The following is a 21,969-nucleotide window of genomic DNA, read 5'->3' on the forward strand; positions in this document are numbered from 1 at the left end:
ACACAACCTCGCCGCACGAACGAACGAACCGCACGCACGCACACACACACACACACACACACACACACACACACACACACACACAGGTCATCCACATCGCTCTCCGTCTCACTGTCAGGCCTGTCTCTCTCAGCATCCACACACACACACACACACACACACACACACACACACACACACACACACACACACACACACACACACACACACACACACACACACACACACACACACACACACACACACACACACACACACACACACACACACACACACACACACACACACACACACACACACACACACACTTACGGGTCATCCACATCGCTCTCCGTCTCACTGTCAGGCCTGTCTCTCTCAGCATCCGCTTTCTCCCTCTCTGGGGGCAGCTCATCGGTGGAGTGGGTGGGTCGTGATGTGGCTCCTCTCTCCACAGGAGGGCGTACCTCCATAGATTCCTGTGGCAGCGCTGCCACCCCCTGGGACTCTGTGTTAAACGAAATAAGGAGATCCGTGTTCAGAATCGAGCGGAACATGCTTTTTTTTCTAAATCAAAAATGGCATAGGGTTTACTTGAAGACCACCAAAAAGTAGATAAACTGAAACAATTTGGCCTACACGCTCCGTCGGGGCTAATCTCTCGCAATCACCTATTCCTACCGCCCTGTTCTGATCCTGTATTCAGAAGCTGGGCGAACAAAGGTTTGCTAACCATTAATGACCTCTACTCCGGAGGTGTGTTCTCGTCGTTTGCAGAATTATCAAAAAAAAATTGGTCTTCCAAACTCCCACCTTTTCCGTTTTTTTCAGATCAGACATTTTGTTCAGAACCAATTCCCACAATTCCCTGGCCGTCCTCCAGACTCTAGTACTGACCCTCTCCTATCGCTCGGTACCGGGCGGAAAGGGCTCGTCTCAATTTTATATGATAAAATATTTTGGATGAACCCAACTTGCTTAGACTCCCTAAAAGCCAAATGGGACGAAGATCTGGGAATTATCATTACAGATGAACAATGGGATCATATACTAGACCTGGTACACACTTCCTCTATATGTGCAAGACACAGATTGCTGCAGTGTAGGATACTGCATAGAGTTCACTACACCAATGCGAGGTTAGCAAAGATATACCCGGATAGAACGGATGCGTGTAATAGATGTAAACAATCTCCAGCTGATTATATGCACATGTTTTGGACGTGCCCCAAACTCACAGAGTTTTGGACTGCAATATTTGACATACCGAGTAGGGTCCTGGGTGTGACGTTAGACCCTGATCCACTCACTGCCTTTTTCGGTATCCCGAATACCCCTTCGATCGCATCTAGGGCTGCAAAACGAGTTGTGGCGTTCACTACCCTCCTCGCTAGGAGACTTATTCTCTTTAAGTGGATACACCCTCCCCCACCTACTCACAAGAGATGGATACATGAGATACTACATTGCGTTAAGCTTGAGCGAATCAGATTCTCCCTAAAGGGCTCCCTTGAAACATTCCATGTGACCTGGCAACCATTTCTGCAACACATCGATACCCTGACTATCAATGAAGAGACTTAGAAAGGATAGAGCTTTACACCTCTAACTGCACTTCCATATCTTTTATTATTATTTTATTCCTATTTTCTAATGCCCCCCCCCCCCCCCCTTCCTGGTATGTATGGGTGTGAATGAGACCCCCGGGGGCTGGGTGGGTAACTGGGGGAGGGAGAGGGGAACGGGAGACGCAGCTGCAGAAGGTCAAACTACTCAAGAATTACCACAACACCATAAGTAGGGGTGGGGGAAAGAGTGACATAATATCATTGACTTTCTTCCACAGCCACATCCGTGCTAGAGAGTTTTTCTTTGTGTTTTTAGTTTTTTCTTTATCTCTTTTTATCTAAAATAATTGTGCACAATGCAGATGGGTCTGATTGATATTGTTGTTGTTTTTCTTTCCCAGCAACATCTATGCTATGTGTTTGTATATTTTGCAGATGTGTTTGTCAACAACCTCGGTGTGGGGGGGATGGGGTGGGAATGAGGGAGGGGAAGGGGAAATGAGAGGGAAAAAAAGAAAAAAGATGGAAAATGTACAATATCTATAACTGTAAATGTTCAATATTTTTTTCCTGCAATAAGAAAAGAAAAAGTAGATAAACTGAAGGGCGGGACTGGTGTCATGGAGTGTGCTCGCACATTCGAACTGCTCCCCTAATTTTTAATGCCCTTACTAGTCTCCCCCCCCCCCCTGTTAATTGATGATTTCGACAGTATAATATTTTTGTGACAGACATGGCAAGCAAACAGACAAATAAGCGCGGTGCTGCATCCGCGGTAGCCAACAAGGTACAATCTCGGCCGCTAAGCAAGCCCGAAACGCCGCTGAGTGGTCCTAGCCTAGCTGCTATCAAGCTATACCTCACGGAGCTCTCCGAGAAGCACTTTGGGACTTATCGCCTAGCAGTAACAGCTGAGATAGGAGCGGCCATTCAACCCTTGGGAAGGTGGAGGTGCTCCACACAGAAACCATGGGCAACGCCGGAGAGATCGTCTCTCTCGCGGGAGAGGCTAGCCAGCAGGTCCAACGGTTACAAAACATCGAGCAGAACCTAGCTACCAAGCTAGCCAAGATTCAAGCTAGGCTCGCCGGGGTTCAGTCTTGTGAAAGACGGAATAACATGGGAATTGTCGGTATACCAGAGGACACTGAAGGAACCCATCCATCAAGCTTTTTTCCTGATATGCTGCAAGAAATCCTGGGTAAAGAACTGTCGGCTGGCCCTCCGGAACGTGACAAGCCCACCGCACTAATATGGCTAAACCACAAAAAAGTCAGAAACCGAGAGCTATAAGAGGTGCGGGGGGACCCAGAAGCTACCGAGGATGTTTGCTAAACATGGTTGTCGAACTTGTCTACAGTTAGGCCAAGCTAAATTGGCCACGCTCTGGGACTTTCATTGTGACAATGCTAAGCTAAGTAACAAGCTCATGTTGAGTGGTACCAAGACAAATATATTTAAATTACAATGGTTCATTTATGACCATCAGACTCTTCAATTAAGCTAGATGAACCACGTGCGTGTGCTAGCAAACTGTACACTTTATTGAAGCTGAGCTAAGTCAACTGAGTTCCTTCATGTTATGACCATCAGACTGTTCAATTAAGCTAGGTGAACCATGTGCGTGTGCTAGCAAACTGTATTGCATTAAGCTAGCCTTCATGTTATGACCATCCAACTGTTCAATTAAGCTAGGTGAACCATGCTAGCAAATAGGGATGCACCGATATGAAAATTTGCAGCCGATACCGATTGTTCAACTAACACAATCGGCCAATACCGATATTTGTGGCATTTTTTTTTTTTTTTTTTTTTTTACTTTTTTTTTTTTATGAAACTACTGTATATTTGTATGTCTCTAAATGTTTTGATGAATTGAAAATGGAGGACCCTTATGTAAAAAAGCCGAAAGTCTTTTTCTGGTCTTCATCCTCCAGTCTCTTGTTGTATTGAGCTGTACTGTATTGTACCCATTCTGCAATCTGTTAATAAAGTTTTCAATCAATCAATCAGACAAATGTATAGGGAAAAGATTTTATTATAACCATATAACAAAAAATTATATTATTGTTTATGAAAATGTGTTAGCCCTATGCTCGACTATTATTTTAGGCATGGCAACAAATAAAATAATAATAATTAAATGAATAAATAAAATATTAAATAAATAAATAGGCTACACGTCTCTCTTTTTGTGTTACAAATTGTGCTCACCGATATCAACATAGGCCTCTTTACTTACTTAAAAAAGGAAACATCAAGAAATATGTTTATGGTATTTCATCATGCCATGTGTGTTTTTTATATATTTTATAATGCTCATGATTATTGCTGAAGTCTGAGTCATACAATACCCACTGGCTTTCATCTTCAACAGACTAACTTGACTAAAAAGACAAAAAAGTGTATGAGTTTTAAGAGTTTAAGAGACAGCACTCACTGTATCTCTCTCAAACAAAGCTCCATGTTCTCCAGTAATATCTCCATAATCTGAGTTTGCAATGCATGTGTCGTGTCAGGTACAACAGAACCATTTTGATTGACAGTCGATTCTGCCAATTACGTCACACCGATAGCACCCACCTCCTGCTGTTCTTACCACCAATCGCAATCGCTTATTCGTTTTTTACTTCCGGGAAGTCCGCCATTGATTTTGACGAGAGCTCAACAACAAAGCTAATAAAGTTAGCTCCCCGCGGCCCACAAGTAGATTACCAGCGCTCCGCAGGAGTACTAAACGAGGCATAATGATTTTACTGCAACAAATGTTATAATAAAAGCTTTTCTATACATTTGTCTGATTGAAAACTTTATTAACAGATTGCAGAATGGGTACAATTCAGTACGGGCTCTCTGAGCAAAGGAAGGACGTGAGAGATATGAATGAGTAATGCTTGCTATGTTCGGGTAAATAATATGCTGATGCTATTGAACGTGTAACTATATAACGTTAATGCCACAAAACGAATGCCTTTGTTAATCATAAGTAACTTTGATGCAGTAGCGTGTGTGTGTGGGGGCGGCGTTGTGCAGGTAACTTTTTTCAAAGTTTGAACGTGTGGGCCAGATTGACGCGACACAAATTGATGGATATTTATCGGCTACTGCCATCGGCACATATGAGCAGTCAACAAGGCACTTATCGGCCGATACCGATTCCCGACCGATATATCGGTGCACCCCTACTATCAAACTGTATTGCATTAAGCTAGTCTGGTTATGTTCGTCCCAGGTTCATCTTTTAAGCTAGTGGGTTATAGCCTAGCGATTTTGATAGGCAGGCTACAAGCCAACTATATTTCAATTACAATGGTTCATGGTTGAAGGATAACAGTGAGTTCCTCCATTTATGACCATTGGACTGTTCAATTGAGCTAGGTGAACCATGTGCGTATGTACAGGGAACTGTATTGAGCTAGGTGAACCATGTGCGTATGTACAGGAAACTGTATTGAGCTAGGTGAGCCATGTGCGTATGTACAGGAAACTGTATTGAGCTAGGTGAACCATGTGCGTATGTACAGGAAACTGTATTGAGCTAGGTGAACCATGTGCGTATGTACAGGAAACTGTATTGAGCTAGGTCAGGGGTCGGCAACCTGCGGCCTCGAGGCCGCATGCGGCTCTTTAGCCAATCAGCTGCGGCTCCCTGTCCCAATTTTTTTTTTTTTTAAACTTTTTTCTCCCTCCTTTTTCCTCCGATTTTCTCCCATCCCAATGTTAGTCGTTATGCCAATTCCCAATCCCCTTCCTGGTCGCTGCGCACTTACCCCCCACAGTCGGTCTGGGAGAGTGGAGGCTATCACGTGCTTCCTCCGACACACGTCTAGCCAATCAACCGCTTCCTTTCACCTCGCAGCGCGGACTCTCACTGAGAGCGTGTAACGTGTGGAAGGATCACACTACCGTCCTTAGATCCTATCCGCGCTTAGCAGGCGCCCCGACCGAACTGTAGGAGTCGCTGTTTACAACGACCCTGGACCCACCCCGCCAGCTTCTCCCACCCTCTAATACAGCCAATTGTATTAGTGTAAATGGCCAGCCAAGCTGGTGACAACCCCGGAGCTGTGAGCTGGATTCGAACAGGCGAATCCAGCGTCTCCGGGGTTGGTGACGAACGCAATCTCCGTTACGCCACCTGACCGCCCTTTACTTTTCTTTTTTTTAACTTTTTTGTTCTCTTATTTTGGAGATCGATGTCATACTGTGACACTGAAATGAAAAAATATTTCATCAACTAAGATATTTAGTCAACAAAAGGCTTGCCTGTATGCCTGATATGTGGTACGAAATTAGCGAACAACGAAAAATTTACTTTTAATTTGATAGATTTTCCGCAAATAAGGGAAGGACTCTAATAGAGCTGCATAGTTCAGGGTTTTATTTCAAAGTAGGTCTACAGATGTCAGTGTTTTTTCTCCTTTTCTGTGTTTTATTTCAAAGTAGGTCTGGGTCAATGACGTGACGCCTATTTTTTCTGTCCCACTGAATTTCTTACCTTAAAAAAAACATTAAAATTCATAAAAAGATTACATGTATCTCTAATACCTTCCCCATATACAGACCCACTCTAACTCCTCCAAACATTCGAGTTATTGGTCATTTCTCTGCCATCTGAAGTGTCAAATGTCCATGTGGGGCGACCGTCCAGCATTGACTTCTATTTGGACAACCGGATTAAAATCACTTTAAATCTATTTAAATATTTCCCTTGCCCTATTTGGCATAATTTCAAACATGTTTTGCATTCATTGACAAAATTATGAAGCATTTGCACATATACTTCCATCATAATATACAAACGAATGTTGTCCGCATATGTTAATTTTATGAAATATCATCTGGGGCGACCATCAAGAAAACACAATTGTGGGACTTTTATTTTGAAACCACCTCAAGGACAGGATGTTGCATCAGCCAGTCACATGTGAGGGACCCAGAGAAACAACTAGCAGGTTAGTAAGTCTCTTTCATATTGGCAAATAAATCTCTTTTTTAACTGCTGTAATGTAATTGCCACTTTTGGATGTCTTGTGGGACGACCGCCCCAAAACTGTGAATAATACGTTTTATCTGAAAATCTATATTTTGATGATGAATTTGATAGTGACATGTGGTAAGAGCTAGCTAGTTTGGTTTTATGTAGCTAATGGTTAGCCTGTAATATTTGACTGACCTTAAAAACATCATCTGGGCGACCGAGTATCATGTGGGGCGACCACTGCTGAGTGTTTTAGATGATAGATATGTCCTGTATTTGTAGTTTCTGTATATTTATATTTTATTCATGTTTTATATACATAAAGTTCTTTGTTTTAGCATAACTCTTTGTATAGTCAGTCATTTTTCATTCCTATTTAGGAATTAACGTTTCTTTTTGAGTATTGTACCATCTTATGAGAACATTTTTTAAACGGTATAGCATGACATTCCATTTAGGTAATTGTACATGTATTAGTCATGTTTAACTAGTTTAACCTATTTTCTAGATGGCACAAACAAGCAAACAGACACTCACTACAGACAGCGGGTCAATGTAGACTATCTTGCCAGGAAAAGAGAGAGGTAAAAAAAACTATAGGTAACATGCAGTATATCTTTCTCTGGTGTATTTCAAACTGTCATGTTAGTAGGATTAGGAATGACCTTTTCTGTAATATCTTGAACTTAAGTTTGTATGTAATTTAGCCCACCAGAATTAGTATCACATTATACACTATTGTTTCAGCGAGAAGAAAACAACAGGGCAAGATTCCATGTGAAGTCAGATGAGCTATCGGAGAGGGAGAAGGCTGCATCCAGAGGTTACAGGGAGAAGGAAAAAGATGGAAAAGGCGATGCTGGACCTGACACTACCATCCATGGAGAACACTCCACCAGTTCTGGCTGGTGTAGTAGTAGAGAAGAGCAGCAGGGCAAGCTGTGGTGGATCCCCTACCTCTAAATGAGGATTTGAATCACTAACATTTACTTTGATTCTACAGTAGGTTTAACATCCCTTGAAACCATAGGTTATATATCCAGCTCATGATCAACAGTGATATATTTCAACAATAAATGTTCAGTGGATTGCACTGTGCAACATCTCCATTATAATCTGATCAAAGTTTGTTTCGTGTTTGATATATCTTTGGGAAATGTTGACTGTAGGAGCCAAAGCTATATTGTATTGTATGAATGTTTATATGTTTATTTTTATAACCTTACATTGAAACGGCATTAGAAATATTGATTGGATTTCGATGAAGTCATTGAACCGGCTTATTTGTCATAATAGAACATTCTAGAACATTTGTGATGTCACAGTATGATGTCATGACCAAACGTTCTAGAACATTTGTGATGTCACAGTATGTCATGATCGAACGTTCTGGAACATTTGTGATGTCACAGTATGATGTCATGACCGAACGTTCTAGAACATTTCTGATGTCACAGTATGATGTCATGATCGAACGTTCTGGAACATTCATGATGTCACCGTATGATGTCATAACCGAACGTTAATAATTTAACTAAATGTAAAAAATATCAGTGTTTTGTTTTTTGGTGTGTTGCTTATTCTAGGTGTTCAGGTTGCCTGATTTGTTAAAACATGCACATGTACCTCAATTTGAAATGCCTGCAGTTTACCATGAGATAATATAAAAGGAACTAGGGATTGCACCAATCCGATACTCAGTCTCGGTATTGGTCCGATACTGGCCAAATTCACAGGATTGGATATCGGCCGATCCGATACAGGCCGTAAAGCATGCCATCACGTGAACAGTAGTAGCGTGACAACAACGTTAGCATTAGCTAAACGTAAGTCAACTTGTTAGCAGCGTGCCGCGATCATGTCAGCTGTGTGGAGTTATTTTAAGCTCAAAGAAGAAAAAGGCAAAACAGCCTGTGGTGTTATGCTAATGTGTGTGCATTAATGCGACACAGAGTACAGGCCACCGTACTGGGGTCACAGACAGGTACACAGGGCAGAGTAGACTAAGAGCGGATAATAACGGACCTGTATGGTGGAGCTAACAGAATGAAGACACGCACAAACAAATACAGAGGGTATACTTGTGGAATAACACGACACAGCCAAGTGTAATATCTGCGACGCAAGTATTTCTAGGGGTGGCAGCAACACTGGAAACTTCAACACCACACAACACTTGCAGATTAATCATGGAAAGGGAGTATGCCGAGTTCATATGTGCAACGAATGCCAAGAGGAAACGTTTTGTCGCAGCAGCTAACATAGCTGGAAACCATTCAGAAGCGAGAGAAACTCTCTGCAGACAGTAACAAAGCAAAGCTGAAGAAAACCGAGAAAATAACCACATTTATTGTGCTGGACGACCAGCCCCTTTCTGTTGTTGAAAATGTAGGTTTCCAACGCTTAGCCTCACTTCATGTTGCCAAACCGTCATTATCTCTGACACGGCTATCTCAAATAGGTACAATGTTGTGTTTCTTTTTCAAATGTAGCCAAGAGTAAAGACCCTAACCCTATCAAAACTGTATATTTTCAGCACTATGTTTGTTTACCAATGATTGGAAACTCTCCACGCATTGTACCGGTAAACAGACGTTTTAGACGTGAGGACAGGAAGCCGTCATGAAATCGCTGTAGTCTTATTAACGTATTAACTAAATAATTTGAACAAAATAAAAAGCAGCAGCACTATTGCATAACTGAGTCATGTGTGGTATGTATTTCTTCCTTTAGGGGAGTTTTTGATGGCTAGGTTAAACACAGGTTTTAGTTTTTTAAGGGAGTATCGGATGGGTATCGGTATTGGCAGATACTCAAGGCTGTGATATCAGTATCGGACATGAATATGTGGTATCGTGCCATCCCTAAAAGGAACTGATACAACTGTGTTGTAGTTGTCTAGCGTTGATTTCATCCATGCAACTATGTTGGTGGTTATTGTTTATTGACTATAGAACTGTGTTGGTGTTTAATTTTTATTCCATACATACAACTCTGTTTACCTTTTATTATTGACTTAAATTGTTAATCCCTGTCCAATGTGACTACCATCACAAAAGTGATGCTACTTAACCCACCTTCATACCAATGATGATATGAGGACATGAAAATGGACATTTGTGAAATGTTCAAGTTCCTGAAGCATGTAATGTGTATTGCACTTTAACTTTTTGAATGTTTAATGTTTTTAACATTTGTGATATTTGAATGTTCCTTACGAAGCTTGTAACCTACCGTGCCAAATGATTGACGGAGCTAGAGCCCCGGGAGTCGGTGTTGTATTTGTACAACACTGTGTACGTCGGCGCACACCTCACATATCGGCATGTAACTCGAGAACCGCTGAACGGATTGTGTCACCTGAAATGGCTATCGACAGGCTTTAATTCGATATATATATTGTATTAAAATATATGCACACCCGAGCCGGTAGAGTGCAGGTGGGAAAATCTTCCTCAAGAGGGCCCACATGTGGGCCCTCGCATGTTAACATGTTTTACTTTTGTGATATTTGAATGAATTGAAGAATATTTTTGTTGACCACTTGAAAAGATTGTAATAAAAACATTGTTCAGTTTTCTTTTGTCTGAACTGCATTGTGTAACATTTTAAATAGACTTTTAACTACTCTCATCATTTGGGGCGACCATTTGTCATGCGGGGTAACCAATGATTGTCAATAACTGTACTAAATTCAAAATAGAATATCCATCAGTTTTGGCTCAAATATTAATCACTGGTATAATATGCTTAAGTGGATACTATCTGTACACATTTTAAATCAGTTTTATGGGTTTTAGAGCAAATATGGGTATTGTAACTGCATTACAAGGGAGACACTGCCATTATAGAATAAACTTGTGAAATCATGGTTTACAAAAAATTAAAGGGCACACAAGCCTGTCTTTCTTAAGATGTATATTTAATTACTGATACCTGTTAAAATATTAGTAATGTTAAGGAAATATATTAATTTTTAGATAAATTACGGTCGCCCCAAATTACTTTTATTAAGGCCATGTCCTATTAATTCAACTTTAAAAACACTAAAATATCTTAATTTTTTTTTTCATAACTGCATGTATACACTACATTCCAAATGTTTGAAAAATGGCCAAATATATCCTTATTTTTTGTATTTTAAAATTGGCCTATTGAAAAGTCTTATCCGTCAATGACCCCGTTACACATGGTAGTCTTTTTTCAAAGTGGACTACTTTTTATTTGATAAATGTTCCACAAATAAGGGAAGGACTCAAATATACCTGAATAGTTCAGGGTTTTATTTCAAAGTCGGTCTACAGACACCAGTGTTTTGTCTCCTCTTCTGTGTTTTATTAAAAAATAGGTCTACACAGCCAGTATTTTTTCTCCTCTTCATAAGAGTTTGAGGTTTTCCTTTGTTATAACAGGTAAAAACAGCAATTAAAAAGTCAACATTTTTCTTTTTGTTGCTTTATAATCCCATTAATGCAACAAACTGTGTGCTATAAGTATAAAGTATAATACATTTTGGGTATGCAATTGTCAGGCGTTTTATGCTAAATGTGGGGATATATAAAACGTTATACACTGTTATCTTCATTTTAACACTTTGAGTGCCACGCCTGGTTTTCCGTTTTACCGGCTGAATGCCACCATCGGCGCCAATGTTAACGTTAATATCGCCTAATCTATGTTTTAAATTATGGCTATGTGTCTAATCTGCCCATCGCATTATCAAAGACTATTTCCCAGTCAGTGCTGTCAAGGCAGATTGTTTTTTTATCGCGTCGTTTCCGTTTCAGAGCAGTTAGAAAAGCCCCCGTTTTGATATAAAAAACAGCTCATTCTGGAGCATTCTATGAAAATCGTCTTTTAGTGGAATATTCCACAACGTTGATATTCGTCGGCCTTTTTATGAATCGTTTTCAAATAAACGCTAGATGATCAATATTATACGTGCACGCAAGCACATTACGGCCGCGCACGGATAATCGCTCCGTTGATTTCCTCACGGACTTTTACAGTACCGGATTTTTTTCCCCATTCATTTTCATTGAGTCCATTCCAAAATCACTTATGTCATCTGGGAGACGACAGGGGGCGCTTTTTTCCACAGTGATCGCCGGCGCCGCTCGGCTATACTCGTGTAGGCTCGGGTGATGCAATAATTTTTCAGATCACAAAAAAAACAGAAATCTCGTGAGTGGCTAGCAACCACCTATAAAAAAACCCGAGAAATCTCGTGAGTGGCACTCAAAGTGTTAAGGGTAAATAGGTTGTGCGGCTCCCTGAGCATTTTATTTTGTGGGACGGGGGAAAAGTGGCTCTTTTGATACTAAAGGTTGCTGACCCCTGAGCTAGGTGAACCATGTGCGTATGTACAGGAAACTGTATTGAGCTAGGTGAACCATGTGCGTATGTACAGGAAACTGTATTGAGCTAGGTGAACCATGTGCGTATGTACAGGAAACTGTATTGAGCTAGGTGAACCATGTGCGTATGTACAGGAAACTGTATTGCATTAAGCTAGCTGGGCTATGTTCGTCAAAAAGTCAAACAAGTATATATATATATATTGTAGGGCGGCTAGGTGGTGTAGTGGGCAAGGCACTCGCCACCAGTGTGGAGACGCTAGGATTCGCGTGTTCGAATCCAGCTCTCCACATTGTTTTCAGTTTAGCTGGTCGTCCGCAGTAATACACATTGGCCGTATTACGGGGAGGGAAACTGAAGGGTGGGGATCGGGCGTTGTGAACAAGCGACTCCTACAAGTCGGTTGGTGCGCCTGCGCAGTAGAATCAGGAAGTGTCGGGGGCAGCGTGAGCCTCCCACGCGTTACTCCTCGACACTGAGAGATCGAGCTGCGCAGGTGAAAAGATGCGACTGCTGTTACCTCAAGTACCGGAGGGGACTTGTGCTATGTATGACTTAGTCCACATTGCAGCCGGCTTGTGGGAGGCAAGAAACAGCGTTCGTGACAGGGGAGGGTTGAATTGGATGATATGAAATTGGGATGGGAGAAAATATAGAAAAATGGGAGAAAAAGTGGATAAAAAAAATATATATATATATATTGTACACCTGGGGGCCATGTCTACTTCATATGTGCTGTAGAAACATTCGGTTCACTTTACTGTTTTTGTTATTTTAAAGGGAAGATGAAGCTTTGAACAATATGATCCTAGTTTGTTTGTTGTGTACCTTGGGTAAGACATGGTCCTATAATCAAATGTGAAATCCTGCTTATTTGTCTGAAAACTCAAATGTAATTTCCCCATTTTTGCCATGGGGGCCGCCATTTTAGATTTAGCTGGATGGTGACGTCACGGTGATGGTTTGGGCTGGGTCCCGGTTTACAGTGCTGGTTAGATAGCTACGTAAATATGGAGTGTCGTGAATGTCAGTCGGTAAATTGTCAACCAAATGTAACGTTACCTACAGAAAAAATATATATTATATATATATTGAGTATAGTCTGAGTCAGAGCGATAGTTCAACTTGACTAACAGGGTGAAGTAGGTATCAGTTTTCTTTTTTCCCTCCCTCAATAATATTATGTTATTTATGTACGTTATCATTATGTAAACAAATGCACATATGGATTGTTTGCTGCAACGTTTCTGAATGAATTGAACCATTAATAAATAAGCAGATAATTAAATTAGATGTCCATAACATTTGTGTTTTTAATTAGCATAGCCTAAATAAATATGAATTCAAGAAGTTAAATACTGAATTAACGACACATTTATTAACACATTGAGTGCCAACAGGGGGCGCCAGATTTAGCGCTTGAATGCCAGCCTTTTTGGACTGATTTTCTGATATTTCATGATTTTCGCGGAGCTATTTCTATATTATGGCTATGTGTCTAATATGCCCGTCGCTTATCAATGACTTGCTTGCAGTCAACATGTACGAAACTGATTGTTTTTTCATCTGTACATTTCCGTTTATACCGTTTTGAAAAACTGACATTTTTGAAAATTTCCAAAAAGAAATTAAAAGATTCTGTGATAATAGCTCTTTAGTGGAATACACAAAACACGTTGTCATTTTTCTGCCTAGTTACGAATCGTTTTCAAATAAACGCTAGATTATCGATAGTATGTGTACTTATGCACGCTAGAGAAGCGGGCTGAAAAATCGATGATCTATTTCCTGGTCAGCGCTAACGTCATACACGCACACACACACACAGACACGTTGAGATATATGTGAAAAATACATCTGATTACCCCAAGACTGGTAACATAGATTCCTTACCTCACACCAGATGTTCTGCAAAAAGATTATTCCAATTCCTGATCGCCATTCCAAATATCGATCGCGTTTATTGATCCAACGTTAGGTACTCGAAACACATATTCCACGCTGTTCTGAGGGTCCACAATGAATCCGATCGGCTCGGGTTACATGCCTGAGAAGTAAAATGTGGAATCCGGATTTTTTTTTCTCATACATTTTCATTGAGTCCAATCCAATGGGTGCATTACCATCCGGGAGACGATAGGGGGCGGTATTTTCCCTGTTCGAGCTCATAGACAGTCCCAATGGTAACGTGAGGGTAGATTGATGAAAAATAAATGGATATCGCTAATAAAAGCAATAATAACGATTTAATTTACGATTAAATAATGAGATTTCTCGTCATAGGCACTCAACGCATGGCATGAAATAACGAGATTTCTCGTGGCTGGCACTCAAAGTGTTAACAGGCTGAAAGTTCAAACGAATAAAAAAACAATTTGCCTATTTAATAGGCTAAACACTGCGTAAAATATAGGCTAAGCGATGGTAAAAGGCAACTTTGGCTATAGCCTTCTAAAACAGGCACAACTTCGTTTTGGCTTCTTGAGTTCACATTTCTTTGGTTTGCAGTGGTGCATCTGCGGGCCAATGTTCCGAGACATATTACATTTTATTTGTTAGGCTATTTGAATACACCAGCCCTAAATGGTGGATTCAAATAGCCTAACAATTATACAAATATATAAATCTGTTGCGTTGTTGCAAACTGGGGAGGTGTGAATTAAAGAAGTTAATACTAATAACAGGCTGAAAAAACAATTAGCCTATTTAACACATCCTGCGCCATAAACGTTGTACGACGTGTTTCAAGTTCATATTTCATTTTTTCGCCATGTTATTCATATTTCCCTCACGGAGCCTGGTCAGATGCAGTGTGAGCCGGCACAACTCTGCAACACTTTAATACTGCCCCCTGGTGGATGATCGGCGGGTTGCCAAACCGGAAATGGACGAGTCGATCTCTGTGTGTCTCCGAAATGCGTCCGGCCACTCGCATATTGTTGCGGGACTGTAGACACACGTCTGTGTGTAGCGATCGCTGCCATAACGCAATAATCGATGCGATTTGCCCGTGTATTATGATTATACAAACCGGAAATTGATTTAGGCGATCACCGTCAAATAAGTGGGATCTTTTTCCTCCAGTCTCATCGTCGAACGGTAAGAGGACGCTGACGTTACTTTCAGCCTGTTTGTTTATTATTATCCATGCAAACTGCTCTGATCAATATATCACCCATACTACATAAAGCATTTAACGGACGATCACGGAATTATAAACGACCCCACCCCCCCTCCGTTCATCCGCGCATGATCAGTCATAACGTTTAGGATCATGTACAGTTGAAATTTTTTATATAGCGTGGATCGGCAACAAACGGCATTTGATAATCTATATATGCGTTTATGCCTATATCTCACGTTCTAGGAATTACTGCAGAAAACGATAAAAACATATTTATATTCTAGACGGTATTTTCGTATGAATGAAAAAGTAAACGTTCCTACATCCTGAACGATAGATAATCGATGTTGAATGTAATGTCAATTTAGCAATACAATTTAAAAAGTTATAGCCCTGCAAAGAAGGTGAACATCTCCATAGACTTACAGTGCTGGCAGAGAATGGTATAAGATGCTCAAATTGCGTGGCACGGAATGTGTTAATAGGCTAAACACAGCGCGTAAAATATAGGCTAAACAGTGCGTAAAAGTGCAATGTCTTTTATGCTGCGCTGTGACAGAACTCCATCGTGGACACTAGACAGCCAGCGGACGCGTGTGGGCCATACATCCCAAACTTTGTAATCCTGCATCTTTCATGCATTTGACCACGTTTCTGGCATTATCTCGGAGTATGACATGAATATTTTCTTTCGCAATATGCCACGTCTGGAACATATTCTCGAATGCTGTTGCCAGCGCTGCAGCAGTATGGGAGCCGGAGAACTCTTGGTAATGCAGGAGCGCTTTACGGAGTTGGAAGTCTGCGTCGATCCACTGAGCTGTCAAACTCAGCATTGACATGGGGCTGACATCAGAGCTCCAGATATCACTGGTAAAGCTAATTGAAGAAACGTCTTCTTTCAGAAGGCTATCAATGTGCGAATACACTGCCTGGTATAGAGCTCGGGTACAGGGCAACGTCTGAAAAATACGTGCGACCTGGGAGACCTAATTATTGTTCGCCCGCATATGCTCCTTGTATCGCCACTGCTTACAGCGCGCATTGGAATGGAGACAAAGTTATAGCATTAGTTTTGTATACAGCCGAGCCACTCAACACATATTGAACGGAGAAAAAGATAACCGTTAGTTGGAGAATAAAAGTGAGGAGAGAGGGGTGTTTTGCTACAGCGCTGTGGTGGTAACGTTAGTGCCGTTATTAGTTGGAAACAGTGTTGTGGTGTTGCCAAGGGAGAGGAGGAATACCATACTCCTGCATCGATCTGCCGACGGCGACAGGCAGAGGATAACAGAAAGAAGAGACGTTTAGACTGAGTTCGGTTGAGGCTGAACTCATATAGCAACCAACAGACTTTAGGTGATAGCCTAATCTATACCTTTCTGTTGAACTAATTCTAATGATTAATCTGGACCTTCAGAACATGCAGTATTATTAATTTGCTCAAATGTCGTGGCCTCACACAGTGCCAACTGCAGGTCTCGCCATCTCAGGTGCCAACTGCAGGTCTCGCCATCTCAAAGATGACAGAGCATGCAGCATCCCCCTGTTGGGGTTGCTCAATGCTGTAAAATATTACATAAATGTGTTTTTATGAATAACGATATTTGAGGAGCCTAATAATATTGCTACAGCGTGCAATTCTCTGAGGTGGAAGGCTCCACCTCCGGGCGAAACCATCTCCGTGACATCAGCAACAAAATGGCGGTGCACATGTTGATAAATGCTACATAAAAATGGACATAACAAATCATTTTTTCTTAGAAACGCCTTATTTTTATAACGTAATTTTTTTCTGTGGTTTATCTAAATACTAATTTCATGCTATGACTATGTTTATATCGCTATGCTTCATCTCCCCTTTAAGACTAGTGGGGGTGTTTAACACTTTCACTGCCACACACGAGAATACTCGGGTTTATTTATAGGTGGTTGAAAGCCACTCACGAGATTTCCCGGATTTTTATTTTTTTTTTAGCCATCTGAAATCATATTGCATCACCCGAGCAAGTATACCCGAGTATACCCGAGCGGCGCCGGCGATCATTGTGGAAAAAAGCGCCCCCTGTCGTCTCCCAGATGACATAAGGGATTTTGGAATGGACTCAATGAAAATGGATGGGGAAAGAAATCCGGTACTCCACATTTTCCAGTCCACTGATCCAGCCGGGGTTACCAGAGTTCATTCTGGATCCTCTGAGCCCCGCTGATCATGGAGTTCTACTGTATCGCGTTGGATCTATACAATTATCGATTTTTTCTAATGGTGATCAGGAATTTGAATATACCAGTTGGATACCATCTGATGTCAGGTAAGGACTCTATGTTATCAGTGTTAGGATAATCAGACTAATTTTGATGAAGTTATAGGCTGTTTTGTGAAATGGACTCTTTCGGTTTCACTGTAAAAGTCCGAGAGGAAATCAACGCAGCGATTATCCGTGCGCGGCCCGAATGTGCTTGCGTGCACGTATAATATTGATCATCTAGCGTTTATTTGAAAACGATTCATAAAAAGGCCGACGAATATCAACGTTGTGGAATATTCCAGTAAAAGACGATTTTCATAGAATGGTCCAGAATGGGCTGTTTTTTATCTGGAAACGGGTGCTTTTCTAAATGCTCTGAAACGGAAATGACGCGATAAAAAAACAATCTGCCTTGACAGCACTGACTGGAAAATAGTCTTTGATAATGCAATGGGCAGATTAGACACATAGCCATAATTTAAAACATAGATTAGGCGATATTAACGTTAACATTGCGCCGATGGTGGCATTCAGGGGGTAAAAAGGAAAACCCGGCGTGGCACTCAAAGTGTTAATTAGTTAATTCATTACGTTATGGGGGGAGGGGCGTCTACATGGATCTATGATCCCAATAGAAATGTATGCGAGTTTGACTAACTTTAGAGGGTTAGTCAATGGGGTTAAGGGGATAGGAACTAGGTTAGGGCTGAACGATTAATCGATTTTAAAATCGAAATCGCGATTTGGAATGATGCAATTAGCAAAAAAAATATTGTTTTTATTTAAATTTAAACAGGAAGTCCCATTAAGATACAAGATCGGTTTGGGAGAGGGAGGTAAGCGGTTTTAGATTGTGTGTTGTGAAATTTAGACTTCAAAGAGGGAGAGTAAAGTACAGAAAAAAAGGTACCGTTGGGTACCGGTATCGATTCCCAGGTAAAAAGACAAATGTTCAAGCTCGGTGTCCTGAACAGACCCACCGCGTAGGCTAGATGCAAGCCGCATTTTACAATAAACCTCTGTGGGACTGCTTAAATTTTTTTTTAAATGTAATTGCAATATCTGTCAGAAATATCGCAATTAGATTATTTCCCAAAATCGTGCAGCCCTAGTTAGGGTCATTGGGGTTAAGGGGAAAGGAACTAGGTTAGGGCTAAGTACGGTTTTAAACTAATATAAAAGGTTAACCCATAAGGTTAACAGGGTAGAATAATAGATGTAGAGTGAGGGAGGGGAGGGTGGGTTTTGTTGTTATTCATGTGTTGACATTACAGTGAATCTGCAGGTCTATATTCATGTGTTGACATTACAGTAAATCTGCAGGTCTATATTCATGTGTATGTGGAAAGGAAAAAATGAATAAAATAAAAATGTTGATCACAAAAAAACAAAGGTGCATAAACTGAGATGCCCTGTTTACAGGCATTCAATCAACCACAGCCTAACATGCAGTACCTGTCTTCAGACTGGCTACTTGGGGGTGGTTGATAGGTTGCTGGCCTTCCCCCGGTTGAGCAGAGGCTTCCGATTGGCTGGGTGCCAGGAATGGGACCAATGAATGCCATGGGAACACTGGAACTGACCGGGGCTCTACATTGGTCCACACTGCAGAGGAAGACAGTACATTATTATTATTGACAGTGCCATCTTCTGTCCATTACGACTCAATTACACGATGACATGTCCAAAAATCAAAACCCAGACTCCCTCTTGCATTTCAGATAATGAGGGTGTTTCCTTTTTGGGGAATAAGGAATAATGATATATATATCGTTTTATTTTTTAAAGCACAACTCTTACAACATAAATGTACTTGTATTCCATTCCAACCACTAATTATCTAGTTATAATGTCACAATAAAATACTGTGGCATCATGGGATCAAAACATCTAGGATAATATAGGCCTTGAGTTACAGCCTTGTGCTCTGGTTATGACTTGTCACTATTGCTGCACCAGCTACACAAGACAAGTTAACAACACACCTGCTGCCACTTGACTGATTAAACACTCAATCAACAACAGCCCTACAAAATCACTCATTTGGACTCACCAGCTAGAGTGATCATGATAGCTAGCTTTGTCCGAATAAATATCACAGTTGCATTAATTTAAGATGGGTTTTGTGTTTATATGGCTTCCCCAAAATGCACACATATTTCTATTATTGCAAGGTGTCATTACAAGGATGGAACATGTTACAGTATTCACACAGACTTCTATTTTCAAAAATCGGTTAGCTGTGTAGGCCTGTATCCTATAGAACTAAGCATTCAAAATACTAAAACATTACTAGAACAGTACTAAAACAAGCGAGTACTGCAAAATGACTTATTATACAGTTGCGCTACAAAAAAAATACAAGAATTGATTAGAACTGACCAAACATGCTTAATCCTTGACGCAGATATTGGGGATTCTCTGATGAAAACATGGTCGAATAGGATCCTTTCTTATACAAAAAAACGATATTTTGTCCTTAAAAAAAAAATCCCTTTTACAGTGACTGACAAAGATTGACGTGAGAATAACATCCTTAATCCAACATCTCTAGATATAATGGGAATGGCAACTCCATGGCTGAAAAAGTAATAAGTGCTCAATGGTGCCTGTTATCCGCTGTTCCCTTCAGGTTGCGGTCATCGTTCACAACATCAGCCGGTAATGTTTTTTTTACGATCATGTGTACAGTGATGATGTTGTTTCCAATTCGGGCATAAAGATACTATAGCTGTCGGTCAGTCATCGCAAAAAAATGCCGCAATCCGATAATAACGCGCAGCGCACAGATCAAAATATCTCGTGTACAAAATGTACTAGTACAGGATATTATAACAATAAGACTTAAAAAACGTCCTTTTCAATGCTGCAACAACAACAACAGTGCATCAAGAAGACTACTCGAACAGATGAGTGTGGTCCAAGGCAGTGTTGCTCTGATTAACCCCCGGTGCCCCTCTCCGTGTGTTTGTTTACATTACTGCAGCCCCGCGGCGCGGAGCGGGTTAACAAGGCCTCGCCTCTCATCCACGGCCTGGATTAGAACATCAGTCCGATGCCGAGCAGTGCTCCCGGGACACCATGGTAAACCTCTCTCCCGAGTCCCCTACACCAAGCAGCTCCACCACAGCTGTGGACAGGTGGACTGGTACACTATTTAAACACCCAGAGTCAAATGTTATTGAACAAGAGCCACCGTTTCTCAGGCCGACCTGCGGTGCAACAAGCAAACGGAGAGACTATACCATCATGCAAAGTCTGCTATAACTCGGGAGAGAGTTGTTTAGCAAAGGTTGCTTTCGCATATTATTACATTTGGCTGCTGCCTCTTTCAACAACTGGAGCCTCGCGTGCATCGTGTCCACAGACCAGCCCCTCGGGAACACGCCCCTGGTCCTGGATTTATTGATTGATTGATTGATTTAAAATTGTATTAACAGATTGCAGAATGGGTACAATACAGTACGGCTCAATACATACAATTGTTAAGGGGATGCAGACCAGAGAAAGACTTTCGTCTTGTTTACATCAGGGTCCCCCATTTTAAATTCACCATCATCATCATCATCATCATCATAACCTGAACGCCCCTGGTCCTGCTGCTGGTTTTAAACGTTACACCAGTTACTCAAGACCCCACTAGTAGCTACCTGTATCCAGCTTATTAATAACACAGCTGCCAAATATTAAACTACCTCGGAAGAGAAAGCCAGCAGCAACACGAGTGTACATTCAGACCAGAGAGCCAAAAAAACACCAGATGTTATTATAAACCTGGTGCATTCATCCATCATCACCCATCATCGATCACTACTAGCCTGCTATACATTAGTTTGTTATTAACTTGAAGATTGGCTCACGTTATAGGTGAGATAATAATAAGTACACTATATATATCCCTTCTTCTAAATGACTGGACTGTCACCCTCCCCACCTGCCCAGTGTAATAACCATGTAGCTAGATATTAATAATAATAATAATAATGATGGGACTACAATAGAGAGCAAGAAGCGACAACAACGATGATGATGATGATGATGATGAGAACTATCGGACTCCAGAGAACAGGGGTGGATCACAGGCTTCTCCTCGGTAGATCGAGGTGGATCTCTGGAAGAAGAAGAAGAAGGAGGCAGCGACACTAAACGAGTGATCGGTCGGAGATGCTCTGGTTCGACAACACGAGAAGAAGAAGAACCCGAGGCTTTGTACAAAAAGAAACACAGTGGGTTCCAGCAGCGGCTCGTCTGCAGCAGGTCAGCCGGCCCTTCGTCTCCCCGCGACGGTCCAGTTCAGTCCTTTAGTAACGTTGTTATTATTTATTACGCCTTGATCTCGGTATCGAAAAGTCCTCGTATCGCGTCTTCTTCTTACAACGCAGCCCGAGTTTACTCCCTTGGTTTTTTTCCTCTCTCTATAAGCAAAGCCTCGGCCCTTTCTCTCTTCTCTCCGTCCCTCCTCCTCCTCCTCCTCCTCTTCCTCTGGGTGTAAAACTCGGCCGCTTCCCCCCCCTCCGCGCTCCGTCAGAGTAGGGTGTATCTGCAGAGCCGCAAGCCCAACGTCTGGGCGGGGCTTCGGGGCTTGTACAAGCCCCGAAGCCCCGCCCAGACGTTGGGCTTGCGGCTCTGCAGATATCCCCTCCGCGCTCCGTCAACCTCGCCCAACCGAGTCCCGCCCATTTAGCTACATCCGCGCTCCGGCAATTGGCC

General features: G+C 41.5%; 1 protein-coding gene across 3 annotated transcripts in view; it reads right to left on the reverse strand.

The window, feature by feature from the left end:
• The window catches only part of cicb (capicua transcriptional repressor b), a 54,984-nt gene extending 33,297 nt beyond the window's left edge, over positions 1-21,687 (reverse strand). For all 3 annotated transcript variants that reach the window (XM_084336848.1, XM_084336849.1, XM_084336847.1), the window contains exons 1-3: positions 19,642-21,687; positions 18,715-18,864; positions 313-487 (exon numbers count right to left, since the gene is read on the reverse strand). In XM_084336848.1, coding sequence (XP_084192974.1) covers positions 313-487; positions 18,715-18,864; positions 19,642-19,693 — 377 coding nt within the window. In that variant the 5' untranslated portion in view covers positions 19,694-21,687. The remainder of the gene's footprint in view (positions 1-312; positions 488-18,714; positions 18,865-19,641) is intronic.
• Between the last annotated feature and the right edge of the window lie 282 nt (positions 21,688-21,969).

This window comes from Notolepis coatsorum (assembly GCF_963971535.1).
Source record: "Notolepis coatsorum genome assembly, chromosome: 19".
In the NCBI taxonomy this organism is placed as follows: Eukaryota; Metazoa; Chordata; class Actinopteri; order Aulopiformes; family Paralepididae; genus Notolepis; species Notolepis coatsorum.